This window comes from Procambarus clarkii, chromosome 42, assembly GCF_040958095.1.
Source record: "Procambarus clarkii isolate CNS0578487 chromosome 42, FALCON_Pclarkii_2.0, whole genome shotgun sequence".
Classification (NCBI taxonomy): Eukaryota; Metazoa; Arthropoda; class Malacostraca; order Decapoda; family Cambaridae; genus Procambarus; species Procambarus clarkii.
Window position 1 is genome coordinate 1968778 of NC_091191.1, and position 16759 is coordinate 1985536.

The 16759-nt window shown below is 50.3% G+C and overlaps 2 protein-coding genes across 3 annotated transcripts in view; one reads left to right on the forward strand and one right to left on the reverse strand.

Annotated features, from left to right (window-relative positions):
- Septin1 (Septin 1) overlaps positions 1–16759 on the reverse strand; it is an 85151-nt gene that overhangs the window by 52495 nt on the left and 15897 nt on the right. The window contains exon 1 of one of the 2 annotated variants that reach the window (XM_069339807.1): positions 12922–13241. The exons of the other annotated variant lie outside the window; for it this stretch is intronic. Coding sequence (XP_069195908.1) covers positions 12922–13226 — 305 coding nt within the window. The 5' untranslated portion in view covers positions 13227–13241. Of the gene's footprint in view, positions 1–12921; positions 13242–16759 lie in introns of those variants that run through there. 2 annotated transcript variants of the gene reach the window in all.
- The window catches only part of LOC123770403 (mucin-2-like), a 36609-nt gene continuing 33621 nt past the window's right edge, over positions 13772–16759 (forward strand). The window contains exon 1 of the mRNA XM_045762246.2: positions 13772–16378. Within this exon, the coding sequence (XP_045618202.2) occupies positions 13772–16378 (2607 nt within the window). The remainder of the gene's footprint in view (positions 16379–16759) is intronic.

Sequence of the window (16759 nt, forward strand, 5' to 3'; positions counted from 1 at the left end):
GGTGTACTGGTAGACGGGTGGGACAACACAGGTGTACTGGTAGACGGTGGGACAACACTGGTGTACTGGTAGACGGTGGGACAACACTGGTTTACTGGTAGACGGTGGGACAACACAGGTGTACTGGTAGACGGTGGGAGAACACCGGTGTACTGGTAGACGGTGGGACAACACTGGTGTACTGGTAGACGGGTGGGACAACACCGGTGTGCTGGTAGACGGTGGGACAACACTGGTGTACTGGTAGACGGTGGGACAACACTGGTGTACTGGTAGACGTGTGGGACAACACCGGTGTACTGGTAGACGGGTGGGACAACACTGGTGTACTGGTAGACGGGTGGGACAACACTGGTGTACTGGTAGACGGTGGGACAACACTGGTCTACTGGTAGACGGGTGGGACAACACTGGTGTACTGGTAGACGGGTGGGACAACACTGGTGTACTGGTAGACGGGTGGGACAACACTGGTGTACTGGTAGACGGTGGGACAACACCGGTGTACTGATAGACGGTGGGACAACACCGGTGTACTGGTAGACGGGTGGGACAACACAGGTGTACTGGCTGACGGGTGGGACAACACTGGTGTACTGGTAGACGGGTGGGACAACACAGGTGTACTGGCAGACGGGTGGGACAACACTGGTGTACTGGTAGACGGTGGGACAACACAGGTGTACTGGTAGACGGGTGGGACAACACTGGTGTACTGGTAGACGGGTGGGACAACACTGGTGTACTGGCAGACGGGTGGGACAACACTGGTGTACTGGTAGACGGTGGGACAACACCAGTGTACTGGTAGACGGTGGGACAACACCGGTGTACTGGTAGACGGGTGGGACAACACAGGTGTACTGGCTGACGGGTGGGACAACACTGGTGTACTGGTAGACGGGTGGGACAACACAGGTGTACTGGCAGACGGGTGGGACAACACTGGTGTACTGGTAGACGGGTGGGACAACACAGGTGTACTGGTAGACGGGTGGGACAACACTGGTGTACTGGTAGACGGGTGGGACAACACTGGTGTACTGGTAGACGGGAGGGACAACACTGGTGTACTGGTAGACGGTGGGACAACACAGGTGTACTGGCAGACGGGTGGGACAACACTGGTGTACTGGTAGACGGTGGGACAACACCAGTGTACTGGTAGACGGTGGGACAACACCGGTGTACTGGTAGACGGGTGGGACAACACTGGTGTACTGGTAGACGGGTGGGACAACACTGGTGTACTGGTAGACGGGTGGGACAACACCGGTGTACTGGTAGACGGTGGGACAACACCGGTGTACTGGTAGACGGGTGGGACAACACTGGTGTACTGGTAGACGGGTGGGACAACACCAGTGTACTGGTAGACGGTGGGACACCACTGGTGTACTGGTAGACGGGTGGGACAACACTGGTGTACTGGTAGACGGGTGGGACAACACTGGTGTACTGGTAGACGGGTGGGACAACACCGGTGTACTGGTAGACGGTGGGACAACACCAGTGTACTGGTAGACGGGTGTGACAACACTGGTGTACTGGTAGACGGTGGGACAACACTGGTGTACTGGTAGACGGGTGGGACAACACTGGTGTACTGGTAGACGGGTGGGACAACACTGGTGTACTGGTAGACGGTGGGACAACACTGGTGTACTGGTAGACGGGTGGGACAACACTGGTGTACTGGTAGACGGTGGGACAACACTGGTGTACTGGTAGACGGGTGGGACAACACCAGTGTACTGGTAGACGGTGGGACACCACTGGTGTACTGGTAGACGGTGGGACAACAACAGTGTACTGGTAGACGGTGGGACAACAACAGTGTACTGGTAGACGGGTGGGACAACACTGGTGTACTGGTTGACGGGTGGGACAACACTGGTGTACTGGTAGACGGTGGGACAACACTGGTGTACTGGTAGACGGGTGGGACAACACTGGTGTACTGGTAGACGGGTGGGACAACACTGGTGTACTGGTAGACGGGTGGGACAACACTGGTGTACTGGTAGACGGTGGGACAACACCGGTGTACTGGTAGACGGTGGGACAACACTGGTGTACTGGTAGACAGTGGGACAACACTGGTGTACTGGTTGACGGGTGGGACAACACAGGTGTACTGGTAGACGGTGGGACAACACTGGTGTACTGGTAGATGGTGGGACAACACTGGTGTACTGGTAGACGGTGGGACAACACCGGTGTACTGGTAGGCGGTGGGACAACACAGGTGTACTGGTAGACGGTGGGACAACACTGGTGTACTGGTAGACGGTGGGACAACACCGGTGTACTGGTAGACGGGTGGGACAACACAGGTGTACTGGTAGACGGTGGGACAACACTGGTGTACTGGTAGACGGTGGGACAACACTGGTTTACTGGTAGACGGTGGGACAACACAGGTGTACTGGTAGACGGTGGGAGAACACCGGTGTACTGGTAGACGGTGGGACAACACTGGTGTACTGGTAGACGGGTGGGACAACACCGGTGTGCTGGTAGACGGTGGGACAACACTGGTGTACTGGTAGACGGTGGGACAACACTGGTGTACTGGTAGACGTGTGGGACAACACCGGTGTACTGGTAGACGGGTGGGACAACACTGGTGTACTGGTAGACGGGTGGGACAACACTGGTGTACTGGTAGACGGTGGGACAACACTGGTCTACTGGTAGACGGGTGGGACAACACTGGTGTACTGGTAGACGGGTGGGACAACACTGGTGTACTGGTAGACGGGTGGGACAACACTGGTGTACTGGTAGACGGTGGGACAACACCGGTGTACTGATAGACGGTGGGACAACACCGGTGTACTGGTAGACGGGTGGGACAACACAGGTGTACTGGCTGACGGGTGGGACAACACTGGTGTACTGGTAGACGGGTGGGACAACACAGGTGTACTGGCAGACGGGTGGGACAACACTGGTGTACTGGTAGACGGTGGGACAACACAGGTGTACTGGTAGACGGGTGGGACAACACTGGTGTACTGGTAGACGGGTGGGACAACACTGGTGTACTGGTAGACGGGAGGGACAACACTGGTGTACTGGTAGACGGTGGGACAACACAGGTGTACTGGCAGACGGGTGGGACAACACTGGTGTACTGGTAGACGGTGGGACAACACCAGTGTACTGGTAGACGGTGGGACAACACCGGTGTACTGGTAGACGGGTGGGACAACACAGGTGTACTGGCTGACGGGTGGGACAACACTGGTGTACTGGTAGACGGGTGGGACAACACCGGTGTACTGGTAGACGGGTGGGACAACACTGGTGTACTGGTAGACGGGTGGGACAACACTGGTGTACTGGTAGACGGGTGGGACAACACAGGTGTACTGGTAGACGGGTGGGACAACACCGGTGTGCTGGTAGACGGTGGGACAACACTGGTGTACTGGTAGACGGTGGGACAACACTGGTGTACTGGTAGACGTGTGGGACAACACCGGTGTACTGGTAGACGGGTGGGACAACACTGGTGTACTGGTAGACGGGTGGGACAACACTGGTGTACTGGTAGACGGTGGGACAACACTGGTCTACTGGTAGCCGGGTGGGACAACACTGGTGTACTGGTAGACGGGTGGGACAACACTGGTGTACTGGTAGACGGGTGGGACAACACTGGTGTACTGGTAGACGGTGGGACAACACCGGTGTACTGATAGACGGTGGGACAACACCGGTGTACTGGTAGACGGGTGGGACAACACAGGTGTACTGGCTGACGGGTGGGACAACACTGGTGTACTGGTAGACGGGTGGGACAACACAGGTGTACTGGCAGACGGGTGGGACAACACTGGTGTTCTGGTAGACGGTGGGACAACACAGGTGTACTGGTAGACGGGTGGGACAACACTGGTGTACTGGTAGACGGGTGGGACAACACTGGTGTACTGGTAGACGGGAGGGACAACACTGGTGTACTGGTAGACGGTGGGACAACACAGGTGTACTGGCAGACGGGTGGGACAACACTGGTGTACTGGTAGACGGTGGGACAACACCAGTGTACTGGTAGACGGTGGGACAACACCGGTGTACTGGTAGACGGGTGGGACAACACAGGTGTACTGGCTGACGGGTGGGACAACACTGGTGTACTGGTAGACGGGTGGGACAACACAGGTGTACTGGCAGACGGGTGGGACAACACTGGTGTACTGGTAGACGGGTGGGACAACACAGGTGTACTGGTAGACGGGTGGGACAACACTGGTGTACTGGTAGACGGGTGGGACAACACTGGTGTACTGGTAGACGGGTGGGACAACACTGGTGTACTGGTAGACGGGTGGGACAACACTGGTGTACTGGTAGACGGGTGGGACAACACAGGTGTACTGGTAGACGGGTGGGACAACACCGGTGTACTGGTAGACGGGTGGGACAACACTGGTGTACTGGTAGACGGGTGGGACAACACTGGTGTACTGGTAGACGGGTGGGACAACACAGGTGTACTGGTAGACGGGTGGGACAACACTGGTGTACTGGTAGACGGGTGGGACAACACAGGTGTACTGGTAGACGGGTGGAACAACACTGGTGTACTAGCCTCCACCCATCCGGGGGCCTGACAGCTGAGTGGACAGCGCTCGGGATTCCTGTTCCTGAGGTTCCGGGTTCGATCCCCAGCGGAGGCGGAAACAAATTGGCAGTTTATTTCACCCTGATGCCCTTGTTCACCTAGCAGTAAATAGGTACCTGTGAGTTAGACAGCTGCTACGAGCTGCTTCCTAGGGGATGTGTAACAAAAAGCAGGCCTAGTCGATGACCGGGCCGCGGGGACGCTAAGCCCCGAGATAACCTCAAGATAACCTCCAGCTAAGAATATAACTCAAGAATACGGGGCTCGCCAGCAAGGATCAAGAAAGCTAAAACCTGAACCAGACCGAGCTACCGATGTGGTGGAGGCTGACTCCATACACAGTTCCAAGTGTAGATATGATAGAGCCCAGTGGGCTCAGGAACCTGTACACCAGTTGATTGACAGTTGAGAGGCGGGACCAAAGAGCCAGAGCTCAACCCCCGCAAACACAACTAGGTGAGTACACACACTGTGTCTTCAACGTCTGTGGGAACCGACCTGTGAGATTTATATTTATTTAATTTATATGAATTTATATTTACGTTAATTTATATACTTCGATAGCAATTTGTATAATGATAAGTGGACTGTATTTCTGCAATAATCTCTTAATCTCACAAATCGATCCTCTACACATTAGGGGGGGGGGGTTTATATTTATATATATGCAGCCAATCAAACTACAGAATTAACTACATACATTGAAGAGGTTCCTTATCTTATAGTACAGCAGGTTAGTCCACCAGGTATAACTAGGGTGTAGACACCAAATTATCCTCTTTGAGGTAGCTTCCATCACCCAGTAACTGGTGCACAAAATCTTCCTCGTCTTGACCTGTCAAAAGTGCGCTAGCTGTGAAGCCAGAATCCTATATATGACAAGCTATATCAGAGAAAACACTATACAGTACATGGAACAATAAAGACCTGGCTTAATTACCTTTAGTATGAGGCGATTTCGCGTTCTAACCGGCTAACCCTACCCAATGACATTAATGGCCACTAATGATAGATAATGGGTTTCGGAAAGAACACTTAACTTGAATTTGTAGACAGCGTGTTGATAATGGTACACTTTTAGTTTCCATAACACTACGTCCAAGTAAATTTAACAGGAGCCGAATTTCCTCCCGTGTGAGCCTCTGGTCTAGTCTCAACAATGGCTGCATCTAACACTCCATACTATTGACGCCTGGCCGACATTGTCCAGATATGATAGGAGCCAAATTTGCTCCACACGTCTCGGAGGTGACACAACAATGGCTCCCTCCTTCCTCCTCTGACGCCTGGCTTACATTGTCCAAATATCAGAAAGTGATAGAAGGGTCACATTTACTCTACTTTAATACTGATAATTAAGTTAATTTATATGAGATGTTTTTCTGATGGTAAAGTCCAAAGACTAATGTATTTAAGAATAATTCCCACCATAATAGGTGGTGAATTATAATAGTATGTGGTGATGATATCCCATTTTCTTTAGACGGTAATTCCACTACAAGTTACATTTTCTATGGTTAACTTGTTTATACAACACAGCTATTATCTGTATGATTATTAAATGGTGTCGGATTTTCCGACATAATTCCCCAGGGGGCTGCTCACGGGTCGAAGTCCTATTTAGAACAGACGAACACCGATACTCCTCCTTCGGATTATTAGATTAATTTGATGTTAGTAGTTAGTAATCACACATTTGTGTGTCTGTTCGTACAGGACGGATGTCCCGTACTATAGTTGCAGGGGTTAGAAGTCTAATGCGATTTCATTTCCCTGTCAACTCTTGAAAGGCTAATATTCAAGCCTAATTACATATTATTTAACCCAGAAGACTGGATGTGATCAAGTACTACAGTCAAGTATGATTCAGGGACTGCAATGAGATCAGTGACATTAGATTTAACTTGAAGTTTGTTCAGGTAACTGGTCACTGATATATAAACACTGAGGCCCATGGAATACATCTTGATTAAATAATAAATGTATCAAATCAGTCATCAGATTTATTGGGGTTTAATTCAGTTAATTGATTCAGAGGATTGAATAGCTCATCATTAAAGTAAAGTATGGTTCTGAGACTGCAGTGGGTTCAGTGACATTGGTCGCAGTGACTTGTAGCTGTTTTAGGCTACTGTTCACTGATTTGCCACTGAGGCCTCATGAACTCTTCTTCAGCTTTAAATGATGATACTAACATCAACCTCTGTTGGTATAGTCAGCTGTAATCTCCTTAGTATAATGCTACTGGAGAAATATAATCAGCTGACAAATTTAGATTTCTACTGGTATTGTTTATCTGCAGGCATAGGTCTCCTCAGGCTTGATACTGGGCCTGAGAGTAATTTACCTCCTGCAGAGTTTAACATGGTTATACCCTGATATTTAGTAGGGCTACCGATGAATCGATGACAATAGTCTGTCCCTACAAGGAGACCGAAGTCAGTGAGGTGATCAGACTTAATATTATCTGCCAATTTTATTCCTCTATTTCTCAGGAATTTGGCTGTTGCTCTCAGACCTTGAACTTGTAGGTCTACTGGTATTTTGTCCACCACAATGGCTTGTACTCGACAGACGTACCTGCCTAAGCGTACTGATGGTTGTACCACCTGGTAGACTTGAGGTCCTGCATCTGTTACAAACCCTGAGATGTTGAATGACATCTGGGCTACAGGCCTTAATTGTAGTTCATCTGCCAGCTTTTTAGTGATATATGTTCTCTGGGATCCTTGGTCAAACAACCCACGGGTATGGACCTTGGCCCTCTTATTCAGGATGGTAATTTGGGCAGTAGGCAAAGTCGTATTACCTTTAGACTTTGCTGATTGGACACTCTTTGTTTGTTGCACCTTGCAGTACTGTACTGTGGTGGGAATGCTATCTTCCACCTTGGGTCTTGAATACGTTAATTTCGTATATTTACACAGTGCTGCATGGTGCCTACCTCTTCTACATCTGTTACAGGTGTTGAATTGGGTATCACAATAGTCTATGTTGTGTGACTTGAGACACCTTGCACATCTCCCTAATTCCTGGAGTCGCTCCATACGAGTGTCTCTGGTTGGATAATTAGCACAACGGTATGTTGAATGTTTCTTTTTGCAGAACATACATGTCCCCCAGCCTACTGCACGTTTGGAAGTTACCGGTTTGGGTGAACTAGTAACAGTAGGCTTGGAGGTTGCTGCTGCATTGTCAGATTTTCTGCAACTTGATGTTAGAGTAATTGACTGATGTTTATTTGGGGAAGTTGTTTTACCCTTTAATTGACTATTTTCTATTACTGAAGGCTTGCAAGAGGCTTTAACTTCCTCATTTGCTCGTCGTTTGTTTATGATGGAATGTAAACCTTCAGTGATGTCCTGTACTGTCAGGATGGTGTTATGTTGATGTGCATATAATTCATCTAGTATATCGCTGGACAATTTTCGTTGAAGGACTACTTTGGTCATCCATTCACTAGTAGTTATATCAACCTTAAGACTGAATGTTCTTAGTAGTGACTCAAACTCCATGCTGAAGGATTGTAATGAGTCAGCAGTCTGATCAGGTTGTGGTAAATCCAGCAATTGTAGTACTAGATGTATGACAGTTTTCTCATTGCCAGCATTATCCATACTAGCTAGTTGGTGAAGCCTTGTGGGACTTGTACTTGGGCTGCTCATAATACTGAACAAGCACTGATGGTAGCCTAGGGTAAATTCTGCACTCGCTAGGCTGTAATCCTACCTCTACTAGAGGTTAGCACTTAAAATTAATACACATTATATATATACAATCATCCACACTAATGATTTGAGTGATAAACCAGTGTCACTGGAAGTACCTTTAGGTTAGCTCTTCTATATCACCCTAGGATGGTAGAGACACTAATTAATCACTCAAAGGTGTAATGATCATAAGTAAATTATTATATATACACAACTCAACTCGAGTTGATAAAAATTACACCCAAAATAGGGTCTGGACCATTCATTAATGGTGTTAGGTTATTCAATATAGTACAACTGACTATGGTAATAATGGGACTAGGATGAACGATAATAGTTCAACTAGTCAATGGTTAATATCCTACCCTGTTGTGGGTTGGCAATTAGTAAATATTATACTGTGAACACTAGTGCAGTATATATTAAATGATTCTCTATTTTGGAGAAATAATATACACAATTATTGATAATAGCCTCTTAATTAGCCTCTGTGAAACTTCTAATATTATCAAGAAGTATTAAATATTATTAGTGACCTCGCGAAATAAAGTCCACAAAATTCGTGGATAATCTCTCGCGAAATTTAACACCACGAAATCCGTGAACAATATCGCGAAGACACAGTCACTAATTTGGCTGGCTTCTATATTAGCGCTGTCATTTCACCGAATAACACACCACCAAATCTGTGGGTGTACATGAAACCGCTGACTAAGGCTGATCTGAACTGAGCGGGGCTCGTGAACTCGCACGAGTCAACGCCGCCGTCATGACTGCTGGCTTTGTTTAAATAACACTGCACTAGTATATTTAATGAATCCACTGGTTAACTGGTTCATCCAGTACTAAGATGACCAAATGTGGGTTCATAGGACCGAATAATCCGGTTCGAAGGACCAAATAATGTGGGAACCGACCTGTGAGATTTATATTTATTTAATTTATATGAATTTATATTTACGTTAATTTATATACTTCGATAGCAATTTGTATAATGATAAGTGGACTGTATTTCTGCAATAATCTCACAAATCGATCCTCTACACATTAGGGGGGGTTTATATTTATATATATGCAGCCAATCAAACTACAGAATTAACTACATACATTGAAGAGGTTCCTTATCTTATAGTACAGCAGGTTAGTCCACCAGGTATAACTAGGGTGTAGACACCAAATTATCCTCTTTGAGGTAGCTTCCATCACCCAGTAACTGGTGCACAAAATCTTCCTCGTCTTGACCTGTCAAAAGTGCGCTAGCTGTGAAGCCAGAATCCTATATATGACAAGCTATATCAGAGAAAACACTATACAGTACATGGAACAATAAAGACCTGGCTTAATTACCTTTAGTATGAGGCGATTTCGCGTTCTAACCGGCTAACCCTACCCAATGACATTAATGGCCACTAATGATAGATAATGGGTTTCGGAAAGAACACTTAACTTGAATTTGTAGACAGCGTGTTGATAATGGTACACTTTTAGTTTCCATAACACTACGTCCAAGTAAATTTAACAGGAGCCGAATTTCCTCCCGTGTGAGCCTCTGGTCTAGTCTCAACAATGGCTGCATCTAACACTCCATACTATTGACGCCTGGCCGACATTGTCCAGATATGATAGGAGCCAAATTTGCTCCACACGTCTCGGAGGTGACACAACAATGGCTCTCTCCTTCCTCCTCTGACGCCTGGCTTACATTGTCCAAATATCAGAAAGTGATAGAAGGGTCACATTTACTCTACTTTAATACTGATAATTAAGTTAATTTATATGAGATGTTTTTCTGATGGTAAAGTCCAAAGACTAATGTATTTAAGAATAATTCCCACCATAATAGGTGGTGAATTATAATAGTATGTGGTGATGATATCCCGTTTTCTTTAGACGGTAATTCCACTACAAGTTACATTTTCTATGGTTAACTTGTTTATACAACACAGCTATTATCTGTATGATTATTAAATGGTGTCGGATTTTCCGACAACGTCCTTCACTACATTAAGTTTGTGTGTGAGAGGTGGCGCGAGCCCTGACAGCCTGGTGTATCCATCACCAACTCACACCACCACACAACACTCCCACCATCACCTCAGATTAAGACATAACCCAGCGCCCGCTCTCCTCTCCTAGACGTCGCCCTCGACTCGTTATTCACAAACATATATACAGATTCCATAGCCAAAACGAGGTTCAGCGAACAACAAAGTCTTCATTAAATTTTTAAAGTGCTATGGGTTAATTTGGTCGTTTATTATGCACCCCATACCCACCCGGCGGTGTAAAAGGGTTACAGAGGCCCGTAATGGGTCCGGGAACCGAACCCCGCCGGTCATTTGGCTAAGTAATAATCTTGTGAAGCTATGTAGACAATTTTTAATTCACATATAAACATACATGTGAACACACATATGCATGTGTATACGTATAAAGTTAAATGTGTGTGCGTGTGTGTGTGTGTGTGTGTGTGTGTGTGTGTGTGTGTGTGTGTGTGTGTGTGTGTGTGTGTGTGTGTGTGTGTGTGTGTGTGTGTGTGTGTGTGTGTGTGTGCGTGCGTGCACGTGGGCGCGCGCCTGGATGTCATACGCGTCAAGAACGGTGTTGACAAACTTTCACCAACTCTCCACCATGTGTTTGCTTCTGTTTAGTGTTTGTGTTCTCCGATACATTTACTCATATACTGTATATGTATATTTATGGTAAGCTTTAGCTCCTGGGCCTCACTTCTTGCTTCGTACTAAAACTATGTATTGAGTTAGCATCACCTACCTTACCTCTCAGGTCCCTCTCCCTTGCTCACTTCTCCTAGAGCAAGGTGGCGCTCTTTTACCCTCTAATCTCCCCTTACCACTCTCTTACACCTCTACAGAGTTGTAAGGTGCCCTTACGCCTCTATGGCGCACCTCAGCTCCTAGCTGTCAGCCGTGTCCTAGCGGCCCGACCCGCTTCATGCTAAACATTATGTTTTACTTCACTCTGTCAGCGCCTCAAGTAAGCACATATTGGGTGATAATGCTCCCTCTTATACCCTTCTCTTCTGCCAGTCAGGTCTTGTCCCTTCAACCTTTCCTCGCTACTCAGTCCTCTCAGTGACGGGACCAGTCATGTAGCAAACCCTTCAACTTTCTAGGTGGAAATTGGACAGTGAGTTGGTGTGGGTGGATGGTATGGTGCCGGCCTGTGACAGGCAGTCTGCCTCCTGAGAGCGTTCTCCTGCAGGTCACTGTGCCGCTACACGTGTGTGCCTCTACACATGAGGGCCTCTACACGTGTGGGCCTCCACACATGTGTGCCACCCTCGCATACTTACCTGCTGTCATCCCATAAATGTGTGCTTCGGGTGATAGAACTTGATTTATGTTCACTTCCAAATAGTTTTCTTTTCCTGACTCAAGTAGTTGTCTCTCCATCATGGTGAGGAGTCTCCGAGACCTGCTCAACCCCGCCCCAAACATCACACCATTGTAGTTAAGTCCAACAAACACTGGTGTACATAGAACATTAAGAGGACACAAAAGGTCTTCATCAGACCTCAACGGAGATTATTACATTAACAATTTCATCTATCCTTCACACCTTATAATTATAATGTCAGCAAGTTACAGAAAATGTTCCATTTCAAGATCTATATATTTACTAGTTAATCATTATACATTAATGGTAGGTCTTATCGTTAATACGTAATTGAGCAATGGAGATATTCCAGGGTCATAGGGGAGCTGCTGTTTATTATTATTAGTCCTCACAATACACTACTTGTTTCTTAACCTCATATGTCGTTTATCTACTGGGAGAGAAATATGGATACAGTGCAAAGGATTTTAGGTATTTTATCCTTAGTAATAAGATGATTTGCCATTTCATTTTATTCATGCGTGAGTTTAGACTTATCTATTCTGCACTCGTTCTCTGTTCTGTTTCGCCTTACCAGTTTATGGTGGTACAACATTCACAGGGTTCGACTTCCTCATTTGTCTGAGTATTTACTATTTGTATTTACTATTTATGTCTGCAGACTCGAGCTATTAGATCTGCTACACATATTTCTCTCTTGACAACATGAACACACATCCCCAGGAAGCAGCCCGTAGCAGCTGTCTAACTCCCAGGTACCTATTTACTGCTAGGTGAACAGAGAATCAGGTTGACAGAAACTCTGCCCATTTGTGTGTGTGTGTACTCACCTATTTGTGCTTGCGGGGGTTGAGCTTTGGCTCTTTGGTCCCGCCTCTCAACTGTCAATCAACTGGTGTACAGGTTCCTGAGCCTACTGGGCTCTATCATATCAACACTTGGAACTGTGTATGGAGTCAGCCTCCACCACATCACTGCCTAATGCATTCCATCTGTTAACTACTCTGACACTGAAAAAGTTCCTTCTAATGTCCCTGTGTGTGTGTGTGTGTGTGTGTGTGTGTGTGTGTGTGTGTGTGTGTGTGTGTGTGTGTGTGTGTGTGTGTGTGTGTGTGTGTGTGTGTGTGCAGTATGTGGTTTGGCTGAGATAAGCGTCAGATTGGCCGTGACATGTGGACAGCGAGGCGACTGAGTGAGGTGTGAGGGGTGCCCACTCACCGCACTCCCAGCAGCAGCAGCAGCAGCAGCAGCAGCAGCAGCGGCGTGCTCCCAGGGGGGGGAGCGCACCGTGAATCCTGGAGAGCGTGGGTGGGAGGGACGTACGGGTCTGTCCGGAGACGATATATATCCAGGTATACCGGGAGAGTATATGGCGGGTCTGCGAGGCTGACACAAACGCTCAACACTACCGCCGGGCCGACACTGTCTCGCCGGCCGCTGCCACACCGGTACACCAGTAACGAGAGGTGACGACCACACGGCCAGGGTCCCTCACACACTCTCTCCGTGCCCGGTACTGGCATGGCTCCCTCCTGACCTTTCCCTCGGCCTTCACTACCCACCAGGTCACAGCCTGCCACCGCCGGCTGCACCAGGGAAAGAGGCACAGAGAAAGGGAGGCAGGGAAAGCCTGCCGAACTTGGGAGATACGAATATAGACAAAAGGACGAGTGTGGAGAGCCGATCCGGTCTCTGTGGCTCTGTGGTCGCCCTAACACACACACACACACACACACACACACACACCCACACACACACACACACACACACACACACACACACACACACACACACACACACACACACACACCGTAGCGAGGGGGCCGTCACGGGGAGGGTTTAGGTTAGCAGCACTCAGCATTTCCTGTAAGGTGTGACTCACCGGGAAACAACAATAGCATCAGATGTCAACAATCAGAAGAGAGCGACACACCACACGCGGACCCGCCCCATACCTCCACGCCTACACCGCTAACTTGGCCCTCATGCCACCCACTTCCTCTTCCATTCCTCGCTTCCTTCATTCCCCGTCCCCTTGAGATAACATATACCATAGACCCAGGACAGCATGACTGAGTATGAGCCGAGATGTGGCTGGTTGACGTCAGAACCTGTCTCACGGCGCCACTGTCACGCTGTCTACACGCCTCCCCCAACCTGCCCTGTCTACACGCCTCCCCCAACCTGCCCTGTCTACACGCCTCCCCCAACCTGCACTGTCTACACGCCTCCCCCAACCTGCACTGTCAACACGCCTCCCCCAACCTGCACTGTCTACACGCCTCCCCCAACCTACACTGTCTACACGCCTCCCCCAACCTGCACTGTCAACACGCCTCCCCCAACCTACACTGTCTACACGCCTCCCCCAACCTGCACTGTCTACAGGCCTCCCCCAACCTACACTGTCTACACGCCTCTCCCAACCTGCACTGTCTACACGCCTCCCCCAACCTGCACTGTCTACACGCCTCCCCCAACCTGCACTGTTAACACGCCTCCCCCAACCTGCACTGTCTACACGCCTCCCCCAACCTGCACTGTCAACACGCCTCCCCCAACCTGCACTGTCAACAGGCCTCCCCCAACCTGCACTGTCAACACGCCTCCCCCAACCTGCACTGTCTACACGCCTCCCCCAACCTGCACTGTTAACACGCCTCCCCCAACCTACACTGTCTACACGCCTCCCCCAACCTGCACTGTCAACACGCCTCCCCCAACCTGCACTGTCAACAGGCCTCCCCCAACCTGCACTGTCAACACGCCTCCCCCAACCTGCACTGTCAACAGGCCTCCCCCAACCTGCACTGTCAACAGGCCTCCCCCAACCTGCACTGTCAACAGGCCTCCCCCAACCTGCACTGTCAACACGCCTCCCCCAACCTGCACTGTCTACACGCCTCCCCTAACCTGCACGGTCTACACGCCTCCCCCAACCTGCCCTGTCTACACGCCTCCCCCAACCTACACTGTCAACACGCCTCCCCCAACCTGCACTGTCAACAGGCCTCCCCCAACCTGCACTGTCAACAGGCCTCCCCCAACCTGCACTGTCAACACGCCTCCCCCAACCTGCACTGTCAACAGGCCTCCCCCAACCTGCACTGTCAACACGCCTCCCCCAAACTGCACTGTCTACACGCCTCCCCCAACCTGCACTGTCTACACGCCTCCCCCAACCTGCACTGTCAACACGCCTCCCCCAACCTGCACTGTCTACACGCCTCCCCCAACCTGCACTGTCAACAGGCCTCCCCCAACCTGCACTGTCAACACGCCTCCCCCAACCTGCACTGTCTACACGCCTCCCCCAACCTGCACTGTCAACAGGCCTCCCCCAACCTGCACTGTCAACACGCCTCCCCCAACCTGCACTGTCTACACGCCTCCCCCAACCTGCACTGTCAACAGGCCTCCCCCAACCTGCACTGTCAACACGCCTCCCCCAACCTGCACTGTCTACACGCCTCCCCCAACCTGCACTGTCAACAGGCCTCCCCCAACCTGCACTGTCAACACGCCTCCCCCAACCTGCACTGTCTACACGCCTCCCCCAACCTGCACTGTCTACACGCCTCCCCCAACCTGCACTGTCAACACGCCTCCCCCAACCTGCACTGTCAACACGCCTCCCCCAACCTGCACTGTCAACACGCCTCCCCCAACCTGCACTGTCTACACGCCTCCCCCAACCTGCACTGTCAACACGCCTCCCCCAACCTGCACTGTCAACACGCCTCCCCCAACCTGCACTGTCTACACGCCTCCCCCAACCTGCACTGTCAACACGCCTCCCCCAACCTGCACTGTCTACACGCCTCCCCCAACCTGCACTGTCAACACGCCTCCCCCAACCTGCACTGTCTACACGCCTCCCCCAACCTGCACTGTCTACACGCCTCCCCCAACCTGCACTGTCAACACGCCTCCCCCAACCTACACTGTCTACACGCCTCCCCCAACCTGCACTGTCAACACGCCTCCCCCAACCTGCACTGTCTACACGCCTCCCCCAACCTGCACTGTCAACACGCCTCCCCCAACCTACACTGTCTACACGCCTCCCCCAACCTGCACTGTCTACAGGCCTCCCCCAACCTACACTGTCAACAGGCCTCCCCCAACCTGCACTGTCTACACGCCTCCCCCAACCTACACTGTCTACACGCCTCCCCCAACCTGCACTGTCAACAGGCCTCCCCCAACCTACACTGTCAACACGCCTCCCCCAACCTGCACTGTCAACACGCCTCCCCCAACCTGCACTGTCAACAGGCCTCCCCCAACCTGCACTGTCTACACGCCTCCCCCAACCTACACTGTCTACACGCCTCCCCCAACCTGCACTGTCAACAGGCCTCCCCCAACCTACACTGTCTACACGCCTCCCCCAACTTACACTGTCAACACGCCTCCCCCAACCTGCACTGTCAACACGCCTCCCCCAACCTACACTGTCTACAGGCCTCCCCCAACCTACACTGTGTACACGCCTCCCCCAACCTACACTGTCAACAGGCCTCCCCCAACCTGCACTGTCTACACGCCTCCCCCAACCTGCACTGTCAACAGGCCTCCCCCAACCTGCACTGTCTACACGCCTCCCCCAACCTGCACTGTCAACACACCTCCCCCAACCTGCACTGTCTACACGCCTCCCCCAACCTGCACTGTCAACACGCCTCCCCCAACCTGCCCCAGCTCCCCACCACACACACAAATATAAAGCAAGGAGCAGGCTGGCACTCATGGCACTGAACCAGGTCGTATGGTGCCATTACCCCTCAGTCATACAACCATTCCTCCGCGGACACCTGCTTGAGGGGTCACCTATCCCTGCGTATGGCGAGGCAGGTGTAGCTCTAGGGCCCCGCCACTTGTCTCTTAGCTATTGATGATACCTGCTCTCACCACTGGCAATGGTAGTGAGGTCGTCACCCCCCCCCCCTTTACCAGCTGTGTGTGTGTGTACTCACCTAGTTGTGTCTGCAGGATCGAGCATTGACTCTTGGATCCCGCCTTTCGAGCATCGGTTGTTTACAGCAATGACTCC